Source organism: Trypanosoma theileri (genome assembly GCF_002087225.1).
Source record: "Trypanosoma theileri isolate Edinburgh chromosome Unknown TM35_Tth_1_V1, whole genome shotgun sequence".
NCBI classification, from domain to species: Eukaryota; Euglenozoa; class Kinetoplastea; order Trypanosomatida; family Trypanosomatidae; genus Trypanosoma; species Trypanosoma theileri.
In genome coordinates this window covers 892020-912448 of record NW_021639843.1, presented here as the reverse complement: position 1 = coordinate 912448, position 20429 = coordinate 892020, and the positions used below count along the sequence as shown (strand labels likewise).

At 36.0% G+C, this 20429-nt stretch overlaps 8 protein-coding genes across 8 annotated transcripts; all 8 read left to right on the top strand.

The window, feature by feature from the left end:
* Window positions 1-795: 795 nt before the first annotated feature.
* Window positions 796-1878, top strand: TM35_000014460 (uncharacterized protein; the record flags this gene model as incomplete). Its single annotated transcript, XM_029021127.1, has 1 exon — window positions 796-1878. The coding sequence occupies one exon, from the start codon at window positions 796-798 to the stop codon at window positions 1876-1878; it is 1083 nt and encodes a 360-aa protein (XP_028887635.1).
* Window positions 1879-2212: 334 nt separating this feature from the next.
* TM35_000014450 (uncharacterized protein) lies at window positions 2213-4630 on the top strand (the record flags this gene model as incomplete). Its single annotated transcript, XM_029021126.1, has 1 exon — window positions 2213-4630. One exon carries the CDS (start codon window positions 2213-2215, stop codon window positions 4628-4630), a length of 2418 nt encoding a protein of 805 aa, XP_028887634.1.
* A 449-nt stretch (window positions 4631-5079) lies between these two features.
* Window positions 5080-6843, top strand: TM35_000014440 (uncharacterized protein; the record flags this gene model as incomplete). Its single annotated transcript, XM_029021125.1, has 1 exon — window positions 5080-6843. The coding sequence occupies one exon, from the start codon at window positions 5080-5082 to the stop codon at window positions 6841-6843; it is 1764 nt and encodes a 587-aa protein (XP_028887633.1).
* Window positions 6844-7288: 445 nt separating this feature from the next.
* Window positions 7289-8785, top strand: TM35_000014430 (uncharacterized protein; the record flags this gene model as incomplete). The annotated part of the gene is made up of 1 exon (XM_029021124.1): window positions 7289-8785. The coding sequence occupies one exon, from the start codon at window positions 7289-7291 to the stop codon at window positions 8783-8785; it is 1497 nt and encodes a 498-aa protein (XP_028887632.1).
* Window positions 8786-10058: 1273 nt separating this feature from the next.
* TM35_000014420 (uncharacterized protein) lies at window positions 10059-11606 on the top strand (the record flags this gene model as incomplete). Its single annotated transcript, XM_029021123.1, has 1 exon — window positions 10059-11606. The coding sequence occupies one exon, from the start codon at window positions 10059-10061 to the stop codon at window positions 11604-11606; it is 1548 nt and encodes a 515-aa protein (XP_028887631.1).
* An 837-nt stretch (window positions 11607-12443) lies between these two features.
* TM35_000014410 (uncharacterized protein) lies at window positions 12444-15794 on the top strand (the record flags this gene model as incomplete). The annotated part of the gene is made up of 1 exon (XM_029021122.1): window positions 12444-15794. One exon carries the CDS (start codon window positions 12444-12446, stop codon window positions 15792-15794), a length of 3351 nt encoding a protein of 1116 aa, XP_028887630.1.
* A 1139-nt stretch (window positions 15795-16933) lies between these two features.
* On the top strand, window positions 16934-18820 carry TM35_000014400 (tyrosine phosphatase isoform; the record flags this gene model as incomplete). The annotated part of the gene is made up of 1 exon (XM_029021121.1): window positions 16934-18820. One exon carries the CDS (start codon window positions 16934-16936, stop codon window positions 18818-18820), a length of 1887 nt encoding a protein of 628 aa, XP_028887629.1.
* A 698-nt stretch (window positions 18821-19518) lies between these two features.
* On the top strand, window positions 19519-20169 carry TM35_000014390 (uncharacterized protein; the record flags this gene model as incomplete). The annotated part of the gene is made up of 1 exon (XM_029021120.1): window positions 19519-20169. The coding sequence occupies one exon, from the start codon at window positions 19519-19521 to the stop codon at window positions 20167-20169; it is 651 nt and encodes a 216-aa protein (XP_028887628.1).
* Between the last annotated feature and the right edge of the window lie 260 nt (window positions 20170-20429).

The window sequence follows — 20429 nt, the reverse complement described above, 5'->3', positions numbered from 1 at the left end:
GGCCACGTAAATAAAGGCGATTTTTTCTTTTTTTTTCTTTTTACAAATTTTCTTTCTTCAATTTTATTATTTCAAATGTTATTATTCTTGTTAAGAAGTTACCAAGCCGGAATATATATATATATATCAATTGAGGTTTTTTCTTTTCCATTCCACCTATCCCGTAGAGGGGGGCGCCAGAGGTGTAGGAACCTCAAAACTCTGTTTTTTTTTTTTTTTTTCATAATTACACCACGAAGCCGTTATATTAATTTTTTTTTTCTTTCTTTTTACGAATTAATTATTTGATATTGAGGAAATAGCTGGCAGTGAATAGTAGAGAAGGGTGCCTTTTTTTTTTTTTTTTTTTTCTTTTTGTGCTTTGCTCTGAATAGTTATTTATTTGTTACAATATTTTCTCTTCGTTATAAAAAAGTAGGCCACGAGCTGAATCCAGGAGCATACAATTCTCTTCCTCTGTCTATATTTATATGTTTGATTCTGGGTTACTCTTTATGCCCAACGAAAACAAAAAAAAAATGGTGGCATAGACTATTATATATATATTTTTTTTTCTTTTCTTTTCTTTTTGCTTTATCAAGATTATTTGGTATTTCTGTAAGTTGCATCACAGTGCAAAAAAAGGAGAAGTAAGCATACCAAACGAATAAAAAAACAAACTAAACCGTAAAAGAAATAAAATAAAGAAAAGAAAAAAAAATAATAATAAACAAAAAAAACAGAAATATAGTATAAAGGCTGAAAAAGTAATAATATATATATAAAAAAAAAGGGAGGTGGAAATTATCTGTGGTTATGGCACACTCGAACGCTGAGAAGCCGGTAAAACAACCCGGCGTGCATGCACCTGAGATAAAGGCAGCACTGAATGCCCGCGCCATGTACAGAACCATTATCGTCACGTCTGTAGTGTTTCTACTGCTGGCGTGTTTGGCGGTCATTTCAAGTTCGTCTATGAAAGAAGGTGAGGACCGCAGCCGGCCGCGGGGTTTAGTGCTTGTGGTGCCTCATCTCGCCCCTGATATATTGGAGGCAGCGATGGAAAGTAATAAGGCGCCTTTTATTGGACTTCTCTCTGCAGCCGATGGGATCTATACAAGACTGCAAACAAGGAATGCAGATCTGATGGCCTCGCTGGTGACAATGCTCACTGGAAATGAGAACTCGACTGCAACTAACCTCGTGGGAGCAACGAGCTTTCTACAAGAATTAAAGAGAGTCGGTAAGAAGCCTATCGTGTTGGCGCCGTCTTTGTATTGGTCGGCAGAGAATAAAGAGGCTGGCAGTAATAGCAGTAGCAAGATATGCAGTCATGTTGGACTGTTCGACTCGGAGTGCTCTGGGCTTGCGTGTCCTGCAGTGAACGAGACGGCGTACTGCAATGTGGCCGAGAAACTTCTCTCATGTAATGGCAAGGCACATCTTTATCAGGAGGAAACCGTAGAGGCATTTCATCATTTTATGCAGCACGATGGTGATCTCCTCTATGTACACATGGATCTCTCCAACGGCACACCCACAACGAATGAGGAGGCCCTCTCCATGATGAGTGATATCAGCGTAATGGATGGCACTCTGGGGAAGTTGGCGCTCGCGGCTATTAAGCGCTCCACGGAGACGAAGGAGAGTTGGCTGATCATGCTTGTGGGAGCGGGAGGCGGTGGCCTTGCGGAGGTGCCGTTGATGATGGCGGCATACGTCAGAGGTGGTCTCGTGCGGTTTGGGCCCATATCGAAGAACGCCACACTCGCTGATATCGGACCGACACTGCAGAATTGGTATGGTCTCATCTCAGAAGGGGATGCACATCGAGTGCGAGGTATGTGCTCCACCGGGATTTTAGTTAGCAACTGTGAAAACACAACCAATTGGCCTTGAATTGGTAATTGGTTATATTATGGGGTAAAAAAATAATTATTTGTTTTATTACTACTACTATTATTATTATTACTATTATTATTAGTGGCGTTTGAAGTTGTAATTGTGTGTGTTTTTTTTTTTTTTTTGTAGATGGTCTGTTGAGTAACGTTTTTATTTTTATACCTTATGTTTATGTGTGTATATATCTTCCTTTTAAATAGGGTGATCTTTACTGATGATATTTTAAATGTTGGATTTATATGCAAAGATTTATTGAATAGTGTTGTGATTGTTCCCTTTATTTTTTATTTTTTATTTTTTCTTTTCGTAGGTGGCGATTTAGATTGAAGAAATGAAGGCCTTACGAGTTTCCTCTAACCCCCCGTTCACTGCGGAGAGTGTGAATACTCTCTCACGTGCGGAGGTTTTCCATGGATTGTGTTCAGACACCACAACCTCCTCTGCACGGTCCTCATTATCAGTCTTGTCTACACGAGAGAATGTCGCTTGGCGGGAGTTTGATGTCAAACAGAGACGAATATCTCCATTGCGGGCTCCACCGCCGTTGCCGTGCAGTTCCACCTCTCACTCTTCATGTTCTTCTTTGCTGGAAGTTGAGGAGCAAATGAATATAATAGATGGGAAAGGAATAGGAATGGAAATGGAAATAAAAGGAGGAATTGACGTTGGAGAGGAGGTGAGAAATGTTAACGACACCACAGCCCTCTCAGATCTCAGTGATGAGATTCAAAAGGTGGAAGCTCGTCTTGCCGCTATTCGTATGGAAGAAGAGGCGTTATGTTTATCTAAGCGAAGTGCATTACATTATAGTAGTGTACCTCGTAATAATAATCCTCCTATTACTACTAATAAGACTAGTATTGCACATCCACCAGAAATGGTAAAGAAAGAATCTTTTACAGGTTTACGTAATTATTTAAATACTACAACTTTATCAGGTGGGGAATCCACATATAATTCTTCACTAGTCCCATCAAGAGAAGTGAGAGAACGTTCATGTGAATCAAATCCAACAGTAGTAAGTGTAGTCTCTAACCCCTCAGATGTTGTATTTTCTTTGGCCTCATTTCTTCAACCCATTCGTACAGTTGATATTGAAGTTTCTCCAGGAGTGTATGAGAAACTTCAGATTTTTGCAGATGATGATATGGAAGAGGTTGCAAAGCGTTTTATTGCAAAACATAATCTTAACGAGCAGCGTGCACTTAAACCACTTTATACATTTTTGAGTTCCCTCATTTCGAAAGAGAATGAGAAGGAAAATAAGAAGAACGAACAACAAACTAGAGCCTGTAGTGAGATCTCCTATCCTGTAGAAAATATAAATATTAGTGCTCCTACTAGTTCTTTCAGAAGAATAAATAATGGACAATCTTCTATTACAGAGAAATCAAGTAAATCATCTATATCCAATATGAAAATATCTAGAGAGAAAGGAGTAGAGGATTATTCCATGAATCCCAAGAAGAAACAACAAGAACAACAGCAACAGCAACATCAACATCAATCCATAAGAGATACTGTAAAACCTGCTCTGAAGAGTATGCTGAATAGTTCAGGAACAAAAGAAAAATCAAGATTCTCTTGTAAATCCAATGAAGGATTGGTTCATCATCCTACTCAAGATCGTTATAATTATCAAAAAGAACGACGGACAACAACTCCTATAGGAAGAAGTAATAGTCCTCGTATTATTCGTCGAAGCACTAGTAGTAGTAACAGCAATAGTAAAGCACAAGAGTACCGATATGTAGATCCACACACAGTACGTAATAACATAGAGAGAAGTAAAGTAGAATCATCATCTCTATTCAACTCTCATCAACCTCCTGATATAGTGGCAGTAGAAGTACAGAAGAGTAATGGAGATAATTTACAGAAACGCAATAAAAATACAATAAAAGGAGAAAAGTCAACTTTTGGAAGTGCAAGGCCATCAAGATGTAATTCCGTAGAAGGACGTCGAACAATTAGTAGTGCTCGTCGTATTCAATCTATATATGATGTGGAGGAACCTCTTCCAACATTTAAACCAACACTTGCTCCACGGAGTGAACAGCTGGTGGCTAAAGACACACAACGTTGTCAAACTCCTACGTATGTACGTTTACATGCACAGACTATGAAGAAAGTACCTAAACAGACCAAAACAACAACAACAACAAAAAGAAGAGAAGATTACAGAGGGAAACCACGTATTCTTTCAAGAAGTCAAGAGAAAGTCTCACATGAACCTGTTGGAAATCGTTTATATGAACAGGCGATTGAGCAGCAACGTAGATTAGAGGAGAAACGACTAAAAGAGCAACAAAAGAAGGAAGAAGAGGAATGGCGTTCTTTACTTGCCGTACCTCAAATAAATAAAGAAAAGAATACCCGTGTACATACTAAATCTCAATTGCAGCGTAATGTAGATAAGGTAAAAGTAAAACCACGAGAGGAAAGAGAATTAGAGGCGTGTACATTTGCACCCGCCGTAAATCCGGCTTCTCTTCGTATGTTTAACATGGTTGTTCGTGGTCAAATAATAGAAGATGCGGGAATGTCAACAAAAGAAAAAGAAGAAAAAGAAGAAAAGGAGGAGGGACGTGGAAGTCGGGATTCTCATCGAGAGATGATCTCCGTAGAGGAGCGTCTTTTACTTCAGGAGGAAAAGCGACGGAAGCGACTTGAGGATGAGAGACACTTTCGAGAGAAGTTTGATGCCGCAACGGGGCGTCCACTCTTCCGTCCATTTCTTGGACGATAGAATTTTTTAACAAAAACGAAAAAAAAAAAAAAGGAATAATCTCTTTTTTTTGTTTTTCTGTGTTTTATTTGTTTGCTTTGTGTGTATTATTATTATTATTATTATTATTATTATTATTATTATTATTATTATTTTCTTTGTTTTCTTAGATGCATCTGATTTGTAACATTTTCTTGTACCGAATTCATTTTTTATATTATTTTCTTCTTGTTAAGTGGACGTATGAGTTAAGGTTCACTTGATTTATTCTTTCTTTCTTTTTGTTTTCCTCAAATATACAGTGGCCAATTGACGGTCGTGTTTTTTCGGAATGATATTATTGATATTTCTTGTTTTCTCCTTTTTCTTTTCTTCTTTAAAAAACGGTTATTACATATATATATATATATATATATGTATATATATATATATATATATATATTGGAAAGAGAAATAGAAATATAGATGTGATGAGAGCCTTTTTCGCTCGTAGACCCCTTCGCTTTATTTCTACTCAACAACATGTGGAAATGGTCTACCATCCATGCAGGAAGCCCTCTCGATGGTGTTCTCATTCAACAACAAAAACAACAATAATAAACAATACAGATAATCATCAAGAAGAAGAGAAGAAACAAGAACTGTTAAAAAAAGTACAGTTAACATGCAGTGCGTTGCAGAATACTTTAGGATCATTATTAGAAGATCGTCAATGTCTTTACCGTGAAAATGTGTTGGATGCAAAATTAACTCCAAAACGTCAAGAATTAAAACGTCTATTGCAGTTTAATACTTCTAATGTTGAATCTAGTGATGTTGTGGGGCTAACGCTTGAAAAACTTATGCAATGGAGAAAAGAATGGCTATTTGGAAAAGAAAAAGAAGAAGAAGGAGGAAGAGAAATAGATAAAAGGGATAAAGTACTTGAATTTTATAATGCTGTTTTATTTAGTGCTGCGATTACATCTGATGCGGATATTCGACTAGTTTTAGATACAATGAGAGATCATGATCATCTTGAACCAGATGATAAAACATATATTGCTATTATGCTTTCTCTTATTGTGGAACGTAAAGTTTCTCATCGAGTAAAAGATGATGTGGGTTTTTATTATTTTGGACATGCATTGAAAACAATGGGAGAATCTTTTATTACACATGAAATGTGGGGAGCTTTATTTATTCTCTGTACGGTTATGGAAACGGCTGGGAAATTAATAGATCAATGGTGGGATTTACTATTAAAGACATGTGAAGGTTCATCCTCTTTATTACCCTACGCTGCTGTTCATGCTGCTCTTACGTGGTGTTCTGCTAATCGTGATGTGGAGCGGGTATTACGTTTTTTTCACACGGCGAATAGTAAAGGAATTACCGCAATGACAGAGAATGGTTCCATCTGTGTTATTAAGAGTGGTGGTTTAACAGAAAAGAACAGAGATAAAATGATACAAATGTATCAATTAAAACTTTTGGTAAAGTTAATAGTGACGGTAAAGTCTATAAAAATGGATGGAGGACTTCGAAATCTTGTGATTAAAGATATTCGTCGTTTAATAGATGCAGATTTACTACAATCTGCCCCATGGGGTGTTTTGAATGATCTTCTTAGTGGTCTTTCCATGCCAAGTGCAATGCAATTATTAAAATTCCGATCTATGCATACATCTGAAGGGGATGGTGGAATTCCATTTACTTTATGGGCCTCATTACTACGGCGGTGTGCACGAGAGCATCACATTGATCAGGCGGAGTCCCTCTTTCTTTTTATTCGCAAACGTTTCACCCTTACATCTGTAGAGAAGGCAGAGTTAGTGGAGATCATGCTACGCATGTTTGCCACCCTTCCCCAGCCAGACTACACTTCCGCAATGGCGCTCTTTCTCGAACACGTTGTGCGAACCCCGCAGGGAGAACCGCGCGTGGCGGCCACTTCTTCTCTCTACGCATTGTTGGTCCGCGCCGCCGACAGTCGCAGTGCGGCGATGATGACATTTCTCGAGGCCTGCGCGGCGGGAGTGGGCGTGAGTGAAGAGATGTTGGAGGCCGTGGTGAATGCCCATCGGCACACAACAGTGGCGGCCCTCAGTCGTAAACTTCCACATGATTATCAGGCCTCTAAACTGGATGGATTAATTCACATTCCCGCGAACGTGGATGCACATCTGCGGCGTGAAGAGGCAATGAAGTTGCGGGGAAAGCCCATCGTGGACTCCACAGGGGAAGTGAATTGAGGCAAAAAAAAAAAAAAAAGAAGGTAGCTGGAAGAAAAAGAAAAAAGAAAAAAAGATTAAAAAAAAAAAAGAATAAAGAGAGAAAGAGAGAAAGAGAGAGTTGTAGCTTACGTTTAATGTGGTTGTGTTATTCCCTTGTATTTTAATCTTTTATTTCTCTCTCTATCTCAATCTCTATCTTTTTGTGTAAATATTCTTCCTTCTTTGGTTCTTATTTATGTTAGAGGAGGGGAGGTTGGGATGTATACAATAACCCTCACATAATGCATTAACCATCTTTATTTTTTTTCTTTTTACTTTTTTTTTTTTTAATTTGTTTCACTCATCTTGTTGAAAACAAAACAAAAACAGCGGCCACATTTACTGTGGGTGTTGAGAGGACACGAAAAGAGAATTCATTAAAAAAAAAATATATATATATATATATATATAAACAAAAAAAAGTATGGATGAGGATGTCGAACTGTCAACGCCCTCAAATATAATTCTCGATGCGACCTCACCGCAGCAGACACCACCCACAGTTCCCAGAAAAAATATTGTTCCGCTTATCACACCCCGTTACCAGAAGAAACAACGAACAAATCGTCATATTGAAGTAACCGATTCCTCAAGTGATCGAATTTCTGCCACAGAAGCTTTACAGCAACATATGAGAGAAGTGTTAACTGTTAAAAATGGTCCAATAAGTTATGAACAGGAAATGTTTTTTCACCCTTATGAGTTATACAGGCATGGAAAAAATAAAATTCATGTTAGTAGTGTTGGATATAGTAGTGAATGTGATCTTGTCGTGACACGTGAGGCGATATCTGAACCAAGTGATGTAGATTTGGGATTTGTTCGCCGACGTGCTGAAATACATAAAGCCATTTGTTTAGATCCAAAGGCTCGTCGTCCATTAACGGAAAGTGAGTCTCAAAAAAAGAAATTACGACTCAATTCTGGAAAATTTCGAAAATATCCTGGTATTCGAGCTCCAAAGAATCGTAAGGAACGTAATCGTTTATTAAATGATTACTTCGCCACGGAATATGCTCGTAAAATTATGGATAAATACCGTGAACGACAAGAGAATGGAGATGATGAAGGAGATACATCTCCACCTGTTCGTCCTGTATTTGGTAAACTTCCAAGTAGTTTTTATGATATTCTTGATCTTGACGAAGATGCCCAAACCCGTGCTCTTGAACGTGTTGGGGTTTATCAACATCCTGTAGTGAATAATGTGCCAAAAGATCCAGACTCTGGGGAATCACGTTTTCAAGGAATGAATGCCCGTCTACGTGGAGAATTAATACACGCTCTCAACAGTGAATTTCTTTCTCAACAAATTGATGATCTTGAACGTTCCTTTATAAGTTATATTTCCGAGGGAAATCCAAATAAACCATTAATGTATAACTTTCGTGATGGATATGGTCGTTTGGTTTGTCATGGTGTGGCGGCTTATTATAATCTCGTTTCCGAATCTCAATATCAACCAGATGGTACAAAAATAACAGTGGTGAGTTGGCCAAAGAAAAAGAAAAAGAAGGATTGTAAATCTTTGGCATTACCTCACATGACGTTAATGCAATTACTTCGGAAAAAACGAAGTGATATGCCCAATTCAACTTCTTTGGCCTCCACACCGCAAACCACACCTTTTGGAAGAGCTACAGAAACAGATATGATGCCTCCCCCTTTTAACTTGGATGACTCGCCCGTTGAAGAGGGAGTAGGAGAAGAAGAAGAAGAAGAAGAGAAAAGAAAAGAACCCTCCACAGTGGATGGACTAAACCGTGAAAAAGGGATATTATCCAATCAACAAAATGAGTCTTCATCTCCACAGAAAATTCCAGTATATAAACCATCTATTGTCATGCCTGCACAAGGGGCAAGTATGACGGCCACAGAAAGAAAAAAACAGCGCAAATTTATGAAAGCGGCACAAATGTAGAAAAAGAAAAAAAAAAAGAAAATAAAAGAGACTTGTATGTCTGTATATATATATATATACATATATATAATCAGACTTTTTATGTGAAATACAGAGAAGAAAAAAAAGAAAAGAAGGAGAGTTTCTGCTTTTCTTCTTCTTTCTAGAAGAAAGAGCTTTTTGGGGGAAAAATTGATCTTTTTTTTTCTTTTATAGTTGCTTTGTTTTCTTTTTTTTTTTTCTTTTGTTTTTGTTTTTGTTGCTTTTCAGGAGCTGTGGTGGAAGAGCTGAAAGTAAAAAAAAAAAGAAAAAGACGAAAACAGTTTTTTTTTTTCTTTTTTTTCTTTTCTTTTTTCTGTGGATGTGTGAATTTTGTTTTTTTTTGTGTGCGTTTATCTTTCTGTGGATTTATTTGCTGTGTGGGAGATGAACGGTGGAAGTTGAATCCACCTGTTCAAAGCTCTTCCCCCTTCTGTGATGTGGATCTCTGTAATCATCTTTACATGGGTATATATTTAGTATTACCCTATAAATAGAAAGGAATTGAAAACAGGAGGCTGAGAAAGGAATAAGAGGCAAAGAAAGAAGAGAAGAACAAGAACAAACAAAAAGAAAAAAAAAACAACGACAACAAATATTATGAAGATTAAAGGATTAAAAGGGGAAAAAAGGAAAAACAACGCACACAAAATGTCGATCTTCGTTGTTGCACTACTCATAAGTCTGAAGAGAAGAAAAATGATGAAGAAGAAAAAAAAAAACTGTACCAAACTTCTTGTTTATTGAAGGGTAGTGAGACAGTATTGACATTCCTGTAGTGTGTTTATATATATATATATATATATATATATAGAGCATTGCAAGTAATATCTTCGGTTATAGTTAGTTGTTGCTGTTGTTGTCGTTTTTCTGTTTCTCTCTCTCTCTCTCTCTCTCTATATATATATATATATATATATATATATATGAATATATATGAATATATATAAATCTATATTTATATTGTATGTATTTATTAAGAAGGAGGAGAAGTGTGTAGATAATCCACTATACACACAACTTCTTCCTTTTTTTTTATTTTTATTTTGTGTTTCCCCTGCTGCACCTTAATAATTTTTCCCCCCTCTTCCCTCTCTCTTTACACCTTCATTGTTACGGCTTTGATGTATTGTAATATAAATACTCAACAGCCGTTGAGTTTGGAGAGAAAGAGTGGTGGAGGTGGTGTAAAGGTGAGTAAAAAAGAAAACGAAAAAGATAAAGAAAAATAAATAAATAAATAAGAAAATACTCAATGTATGCAAGTGAAGAGAAAGATCTTTGGGATGTAACTTACATTCTCCCAAACAGTCATCGCCGTGTTGTTTACCGAATGGTCCCACTACACAATATAAATGATTTAATAGAACTCACATGTGAAATGGCCAAGACATGTAAAATACGTATGCAGTGTAATGATCTCACACCCACGGCTCATGTCCATACAAAATATATACTCCCAGGATTCCATTTATACCACGAATTGCCTAATAATAATAATAATAATAATGATAATATACCGCATGGGGAATCTTTCTTATTACAGCCCAATCCTGCGAGTTGGCATTCATTTTATCAACAACAGGGAAATTCAAAAAGTGTGCTGCTGCGTATAGTGCCATGCGAACTATTCACATCACCTCATGTGAAGAGGAGGAAGGGAGAACTCTCTCTTAATAGATTAGGGAAGAAAAGGGAAGATGATAATAGGGAAATATCTACAGAAGAGAAGGTGGGAAATCCTTCTCTACGGGTTTTACATTCTACGAAAGTGGAAACACCTTCAACTTCTTCCCCTAAATTAGATTCTCACTTTTCAAAATTTCCACCGGCTCTTATACAATTACGAAGACAAATCAATAGAGATAGTTCTTTACAAAATAAATCCCCTACACATTTATATGATGGTGATACTTTAGTAGATGTTTCCCTCGCAACTGTTCGTATATTTGCTCTTCGGTATGTTCTCTCACAAATTCATGCATTTCTAAATGAACAAATTACGGCTAGTAAAAATAAAGAAGAAAGAATTCCATTATTAACACGAGAAGGTATAGTTTACTTTGCTGCCGCTGTTGTAAAAGAATGGCAAATGAAATTAGAGTTTACAACTGCGGCTATGAATGAAGTATGGAACTGTATACCTCCATTAGTGCGGAATGCCCAATTTGAATATCTAAAGAATATTCTCTTTAATATATGGACTCAATTTCTTGAGGCTAAAGAAAATCAAAAGAAAAATCAAGAAGAAGTGAAGAATAAAGAGAAAATGAAAATGATGGGGATAGAGAAGAAACAATCATCTCTTCATAGTGTTAATGAGAAGAACATAAAAACAAAACCATCAGAGAGAATCGCATTAATAGAAGAAGTAACATATTGTTCAAGTAGAGGTCCACTACCGCTTCCATCAGGGAATGTGGAAGGAAAACAACTTTTTCTTTCCCTTCTTAATGTGAACTCACAGGTAGATGTGAAGAAGGAATTCTCTGTTACTGGTCAAGTACTTGGGGTAAGAAATCCTTTGGGATTGTTTTGGTGGATTGTGGAAAGTGAATGGAACTCACAAACATCAAATGATAAATTCCAACAAGGTGAAGAAAATTCAGTATTACTCCCATTAGATGTTTTTTATAATGAATCCCGTTTAGTAACGTTTCAAATTACTTCTCAGACATTTTTACTTATCATACAAGCTGGAACCCTTAACGCTTCACGGAGTTATCGATTGATTGCAGAGGTGTGTGATATTCACACTGGTGAAATTGCTGTAGATGAAGTGAAGTTTTCTACTATGGGATGATTATTGAAGATGATGTGAGTTTACATATTCTCAGATGTGGATATCTCTTCTATATTGTTGATGATGATGATGATTATTATTATTATTATATTGATTTTGTATAATTGTAAAGACATTTGAAGATCTTTTTTTTTTTTCTTGATGTTGTTGTTGTTGTTGTTCCTTTGTCCTTATTTTTTTTTTATTTTTATTTTTTTTCGTTTAATGATTATTATTTTTTATTTCTTCTTTTCTCTCTCTCCCTCTCTCTTTCCGCTTGGTTTCGCTATCTTGTTTTTCTTTATTTCTTTTTTTGTATTTCTATTACTTATATTTGTGCTTTCACTCGTACATTTCCTCTTCCTTTGTTCCCTTATTCTATCATTTTTCTTTTATTTTCTTCTTTTTTTTTCGTATCTCATTAGGGGTTTGGTGAGTAGCTTGTGGTGGTTGACTTTTCTTTATTGTTTTCTTTTTTTTTTTATTTTATTTGACTTTTGATCTTCGGGTCGCGTATAGTCACGAGAGGGAACCCCCCACTCTCTCTCTCTCTCTCTCTCTTTTTTCTTCACAATAACACCACACGAGCAGCTTCACATCAAGGAAGCTAATATATATATATATATCTATATATATAGAGAGAGAGACGACACACAAACCGATACGTCTTTATATATATATAAGGAGAGAAAGGGAGAGTACGAATTATTTTCTTCGTATCTCTCTCTCTCTCCTTTCTCTCTTTCTGTGTGTGTGTGTGTGTTTGTGAACAAGATAGAGAAAAGAAAGAAAAAAGAGATAGAAGAGATAGTTTGTGTGAGTGAGTGATTGAGTGACTGACTGACTGACTAAATAAATATGCGCTTAGTGTATGGATCTTCACTACCTCCTGGGGTAGAAGCATCTACACGTGGTGAACTTCGCATTCGAGTAGAGAAATTATTATTAAAGGATGGTTTAGTCCACACAAGTGTCTCCTCCAGTGTATCCACCGCCGGCCCGCGGCCGTACACCATTCCCGTAGATGAATGTGCGGTGAGTGCATTATTTTGGGGCGAGCAGCAGTCGAGTTCTCACTGCATTCCAGCAACACCGGGTAAACCGCGTGGGACCGTCTCGCTTGTATTTCCCGTGAAAACATATGAACAACAGTTTAGTAGTTACTTGGCACATATGAGTAATTCCACACAGAAAGGTCTTCAGTTATCTGTATTTGTTCCTACGAGTTATAGTGGAAGGCATAAACCCGTTAGTGTGGGGAAAATCATTATTGCATTAGATACATTAAAACCTTCCATTCCCATCTCTGGATGGTTTGCTGTGGTGAGTAATGAAGTGAGAAGTATGGATGCTGTAAAGGAGAGTGAGGGATCTCAAACAAAAGAAGAAGAATTTATAGAAGTGGGGAAATTAAAACTTACGTTTACACTAACATTCTTTACACGAGCAATGCAATCCCCTACATCTCATAAAACTCGCAGTGTCTCTGTAAACTCATATGAGAAAAGTGGAAGAAGTCAAAGTAGAGAAGGACGTTTTCTTAAGGATCCTAATACCTCACGTACAACTTCATTAGTAAATCCTGAAATAACAGTCTTTATGGATACTACACAAGGACCATTAGAAGAACAAGAGCAAAAATTATTATCTCCACCAAAGGAATCTATTGGTACTTCTCCTATTACTAATACTAATACTACTACTACTTGTATGAGGGAATCTAAATATTATCCTTCTTCTCCTTCTCCTACACAACGAGAGTCTACTACTAGGTCAAAATCAGCGCAAGATCCTTTACAAGGTACATTACCGTATGCATCCGTTACTCCAACTATGGGGTTAAATCAGCAGAATGTAATTGGACAACTTATTCAAAAGGGATTAGGTTTACGGGAAAAAATGTCAAAAGCCTTACGACCTTTTTCAGCTAGTGAGAATCTTTCTTATTCAACGAGACAACCTTTAACACTTTCATCCCCGACTACACTTAAAACAGTACCAAATTATATTCCTACTACTTTACCTGCTGAACATCTTATAAATAAAATACCTATTTCAACTGATCCCCTTGAAAGCTCTGTTAGCTCTGCAAATGATGAATCTTTAGAGAGTAAAACAGATGATGATGATGATGATGATGAGGATAATGAGGATGGTGGTATGAAAATGAAGAGAAGAACTTTTAGTAAAGAGCCAAAGGGGTATTCTATTGATGAAATGGAAAGACATTCTTTTCAAACACCTTTTAAACCTTCTGGATTAAATCCTAATGAAAATGCTTATGTAGAAGTAGATATTTCTAAAATTGCTTTTTCATCAGGACGTGCAACTCTAGGAATGGAAGAAATGCGTGTTGGTATTCGTTTATCAAAAGATGTTAAAACAGATGAGCCGGTAGAGTCTTATTCATCGTATGTTCATCGTGTTCCTCTTGCTCGTGGAGCTAATCATCATATTATTATAGGATTTCCAATTCGTTCCTTCAGTAAAGATAAGAGTCGAATGGTGATTTCATTTTACCGAGTACGTTCCGCACCGGTAGCGAATCCACCTGGTGAATTATTATTACCCCCACCCGCATCTGCACAACGTGTACTTGTGGATGAAACTTTACTTGGTATGTGTATTGTAGGTTTGCATGATCAATCTAGAGATGTGGTTCTTCATGATCCTATTACAGGTGAAGACCCAACACAGGCGTATATTCATGTTTCTTTGCGAAATAGTGAAATACAACAACTCTCAGAAGAACAGCGGGGAAGTGAAAATTTAGGAGAGAAAAATATGCAACAAGAGCAAAGGAATATGAAGGGAAGAGGAAAAAATGAAAATAAGGTTTTGCATAATAGAAAAGGTCATATGGACTCTATTGATACGTCGAAGGAACACTATCGTAGTAATTTATTGAGTCAATCTCAATCTCAGAAGAAGAAACGAAAACATCATCTACGTTCTCATAGTTCTTCTTCTTCTTCATCTGCTTCTACACCAGAGAGTTCTTCATGTTCATCAGAAGATTCAAGTCCATTGTTAAGTCCATCTGGAGATGGAACACAAGAAGGAAAAAAGAAAAGAGTAAATGGTATTATTCCTAATTCAAATAATCTTTCTATTTCTCCTCCTTTATCTTTGTCTGCTACTGCCGCTACTGCTACTGCTGCTGGTGGTAATAATGATGTTAATCTTTATACAGCTGTGACTGCCGTTCCTGCTGCTACTGCGGCTGATGATAATGATAATAATAATAATAATAATAATGATATTATTAGATCTCAGGAGAATGGTCCTGTTAGATGTAACCTATCTACAGTTGACAATGGTAATTTTGGTATGAATGCTGAAAAACATGCACGTTTGGTAGATGCTCATACAAATACGTTACCGACTGTAACTAAAGTTGAAGATGAGAATTTATCTGATCGTTTCCGCATGCATGTCTCTATACGTGCAGGGAAAGAACTTCCAATGGTTACTGTAAGTCAAAATGGATCTCCTTTATTATCAACTGTCGCTGCAATTGATCATTTTGATAATGGAGTACGATCTGCTGTTACTTCAGATGGTCGTCTTGTTCTTGTGGATAGTGAACATCGTGTATTTCAACCTCCCACTACTTTTTTTGTAATTGAAGATATTTACAGTGGAGCTGATTCCCGTCTGGCCTCTAAAGGTGTGGTTCCGGATTGGTTTGTAGAGGCCGCCGTGCGTGGGGAATATGATCGAACCTCCATAGTCCCACAATCGCAGAGTCCACAGTTTGATTATGAATGTATTCTTTCACTTCCATGGGAATCTGTTTTTCTTCGTCAGGCTCCAAAGAAGAGTAAAGGTGTAGTCGGTGCGGATAATAATATCTCATTATTACCAGAGGGATCTACTTCACCACTCACCTGTGTAACGACGGCAACCTCTACAAGTACAAAATCAGCAACGAGTACGACTACAACCGCAACGACATTATGTTTACAAGAGATGAGACTCACATTATGGCATGCGGTTGGGGATGCGAATAAAAAGGTTTCCTCTTTAAATACAGATGAGAAGGAAGAAGAAAAGTTTTGGGCGAGAACGGCACTTTTGGGGGAATGCCGCGTGGATTTACGGTCCCTGCGATTTCTTAAAGTACTTGACGGATGGTATCGTATCAACGCCATTGATAGAGTTGACGAAGTTGTGGGATACGTTCGTGTTAGTGTACGTTTGCTGTGAAAAAAGAAAAAGAAAAAGAAGAAGGGAAGAACGAAAAAAAAAAAAAGAATGAAATTTAACAAAAAAAAGGTGAGAATGACTATATGAAGACTGAGGAATGAGGATATATATATATATATATATATATATATATATATATATATGGGGTGGTGGGTTTATTGTTGAATGTATTGAAGACAGAGGTACCTATATATATATACAGAGTGAATGGTTGTAATAAGGATATTGGGGTCGAGGAAAAACAACAAGGCAGAAGGGAATTATAAATACGAAAAGAAAAAAAAAATGTGGCGTGGGAGAAATATACAAAACAACTAACCAATTTGGTGTTTGACAGTATTATTATTTAAAGCAGTAAACAACTTGGAAGTATAATCAAGAAGATATATATATATATATATATATATGATGCATTCTAAATTTGGTTGTTGCTATGAATGGGATCTCTGCTGGGCTTATATATATAGATTTGGAGATACGCATCGAATATTTCTTGAAATGCGCAAAAAAAAAAAAGAAAAAAAAAACAGAAAGAAAAGAAAAAGAATAGTGATGATTAAAAAATTATTATAGAGGGAAAAAATATCTTTTTTTTTATATTTTGGTTTTCTATCGCTTTTTGTTGTTGCTATGATGATGATGATGATTATGATAATTGTGTGATGATGGTGAGTGTTGGTTTATCTCAGAAATCGTTTTGGGAACGCTATTTTTGCTTAACTGTATACATCTGTATCTCTGTGCGTGTAGGTCTATTGTTTTTTTTTTTTTTCTTTTCTTTTCTTTTGTTTCATTTTTGTGAATGTGAGTGGATTCATTTTATTATCTTCCGCTTATTACTCGTCTCTACCACAAATTTGATGCTCATTTTGGTGGCACAATGACTGTGGTGATTCTCAAATGATTATCCCAATGACGCCGCAATACACAATATATATAAACAGATGTATATATATATATAAAGAGACATAAACTTCAATCTCTAGAGAATTGTAAATGTATTTCTTTCTTTATAATAATGTTTATATCTATGTATGTATGTATGTTTTTTTTTCTTTCTTTCTTTTCCCTTTGTTTTTCATGGCTCACATTGTACAGAAGGAAGAGTTTAGTTCCTGTTAGTATTATTGGGGAGTCCAATGACTGTGCCTACAGTCGTCGGACATTATGAAACACCTCTCTTATCTCAGAATGAAGAGAGAACTCAACGAACTCAACTTCTCGCAGAAAATGAAAATATGAAAAATGATAAGAACTCTCAAATAACATGGAGTACATCCGTTAGTGTGGATGATGGGGATAAACTATACTTGCAGGACTTTACAACATTATCATCATCAGTATTAGTTGAACCCAATTTGGAAGATCATTTTTCTATAAATTTTGGATCCAAAGAGATAACAAGATTTAATTCATATTTAGATTGTATGGTACATTTCATTAGAAGTTTAACTGTACAATTGTTATTGATATCATTAATTACGCTTAATTGTATATTCGTCTTATATGGATATTTCTCTGATGTTGGTCAATTAATTCCCTTCAATGTTATTTTAGCTTTTATTGTTCTCGTAGGAGATCTTTTGATTCTCATCAGGGATAGACAATATCACTTTAATCCTCCTTGTAATCGGAAACAAATTATTATTGCTGATTTTTGCTTATTTCTTTCCTTTCTATTGGAGTTGATCACTTTAACGGTATGGTGGGTAACGAAAGATGTACTGGTGATTCTCACTGGATTCCCAGCGGCTGTACTTTTATATTATCCGCAATTTAGATGCTTCACATTGGCTCTTCGTCATTTTGTTTCTGCAGATCGTCGTCGTTATTGTGCGAATGGATTTGATTTGGATCTCACATTTATTGATTCCACCGTAGTGGCCACCTCATGGCCTGCAAGTAAGTTTGAGAGTTTATTTAGAAATCCTGCAAGGGAGGTGGAGAATTTACTAGATATTAAATATGGTATTCATGCCTATCATGTATTTAACCTTTGTGCGGAGAGAAATTACGATAATCCAGCACTCTTTCACGGGGATGTCTCGCGTTATCCAATGGATGATCATAATCCAGCAGAATTGGAAATGATGATAAACTTTGTATTGGAAGCAACTGCATTTATACAAAGAGATCCAAGAAATCAATGTATAGTGGTTCATTGCAAAGGTGGTAAAGGGCGAACAGGTACAATGGTGTGTGCGTATCTTATCTATACAGGAATGAAAAGAACAGCAGATGAGGCTTTAGAGTACTTTGGCTCTATGCGAACCGCTAAAGGTGGAAAGTTTCAAGGTGTACAAACCCCTTCACAGGAACGTTATGTTCGTTATTTTGCTCAATTAATTTCAAGTAGAACTCCAAATGTAGGGTTAACGGTAAAATCTCAAACAAAACGAATTACACAATTTATGCTGTTAAATATTCCATCATTTTGGTGGAAAGGTGGTATTGGAAAGTTATGGTTTGTTATTATTTTAAAACCATGTACAGAGAGACGTGTCGTATATATTTCAAACCCTAATGTTAATTTTAACGTTCATTCACCTATCTGTTCATCTACAGAAGTATGGAATCAGTTACGTGATGTTTATATACAAAGTGAGGATTCTCTCTATAGTGATGCACAAAATATAAATTCAGAAGAAAATGTTTGTTCCTATTACGATACATTTACCGTTAATCTTTCTCATACAGAAATGAGTTCTGCGGAATTTGATAATCAATATATTAATTCTAATGTCGTAAATAATATTGATTTAAAAGTATCATTGAATGTCCCTCAGTTGGAAAGACTACCACCTCTTACAGGTGATGTAGTGATAAAGTTTTATTATTTAAAAAAGAATGTTACTTCTATTGAAGCCCCAGTGCAGTTGTGGTTCCATACATCTATGGAGGGTGATCAACTTTATTTTGACAAATCAAAGTTGGATGGACCGCATAAAGATACAAAAGGAAAACGATACCCAAGTGACTTTGCAGTGATGATAAACTTGCAGAATGAATTTGACTCAAATGAATAGTTCGCTTTCTTTATATTCCTGAGTTTATTTCTCTTTTCTATTTATTTATTTATTTTTTTTTTTTACTTATTGGGAAACATGCAAGGCCGTTTTTTTTTTTTTTTTTTTCTTCTTATCACAGGACGGTGAAGAAGGAAAGAAAAAAAAAGGATTAAAGAAAGAAAAATATATATATATATATTTGACTGTTGGCAATGTGAAAAGGGATTTTTCTAGTGGTGTGAAATACATTATCGTAGTATAGTTTGCTTGAGAGAGTATGGAAAGAAAAAAAAAAACAAAAAAAGTGAGAGGAATGAGAGAAAAGAGAAAATATTCTAAAGGTTTGTTTACCATTGCTTATCCATATGTTTTCATTATTATTTTTTTTTCTCTTAACATAAGTATATCGTTGTAATCTAAAATTCACTGTTTTTTTTTTTAATTTTTTCTTTTATGTATATATACATTCTTTTTTATTTTAAAGGTTGTACAAAAGACAAGGAGGGAGAAGAGGGAGTAAGAGAGATTACAAAGAGGATCAAATAGATCAAAAAAAAAATCTTTTTTTTTTTTATTATTATACAAACAAACATATTTACCATACCCAAACATAAACAAAAAAAAGGCAAGTACCCATTTTGTTATTGGTAGAGCTTATTTTACAATTTGGTTTGCCTCAAAAAAAAAAAAAAAAAAAACTTTTCTTCTCATTTGCGATGTTTCGACGATACTATCCGCTCTTCTCCCTCAAGCCTGTCGGTGTATTTCCAAACCTAAACTCTGCATTCCCAACACTACGTGAGGTGTGTGAGAAGAGTGGAACTCCAAAAGATTTGGTGGAAGAAGTATTGGAACAAATACGAGAGGCCGAACTTCACGATGCGATTGTACCTCATTTTGAAATTACGTGCGTTCGTGTTTACTCCCCACCTCCTCTGGAAGATGGGGAATTTTCTTCCATGGTACTTTTCCGTGGAACTCCCGATACCAATGTGGAAAAACGTGTAAATGATGAGAATCAACAATTGTACTTTTCCAGTTCACTTCGTGTCGCATTACCGTACGGTCAAATTCAAGAAAATGATGGAAACTACCGAATTACACTTTGTCGAGTGGCTCGACGTCCAGGACGACAGTTATTTAATAAAGCCGTGGCTTCCGAAGATGACTTGAAACTCTTGGACAGTGTACAGGGAGATATGAATCTTTTCAGTCATGCGAAAGCCGAACAATGCCGTCAAGATTCCCCAGGCGTGGAGCCAATCTTTGATGGTGTCGTTGACTGGATTGATGACGGGGCCTCCTACTGCTTTGACTCCCATCACGCACGGATGCATACAATACTTTCTATTGATACAAGGTGTTAAAAATGTATCTTTAACCGAAAACGACAAGTGGAAAAAAAAAAAAAAACAAATAGATGGAATCAACTTATGTTGATAAGTATGAATCTCTGCAAAAAAAAAAAAAAACGGGTAAAAGGAAATCAAAAAAAAAAAGGGGAAACGGAATCTTTTTTCTGCTTTATATATTTTTATTTGGTTACATAACAGTTCAATCATGTGAGTTTTGAGTGATTTTTTCTTTTTTTTTTTTTTTTTTTTTTTTTTTTTTTTTTCTTATGCGC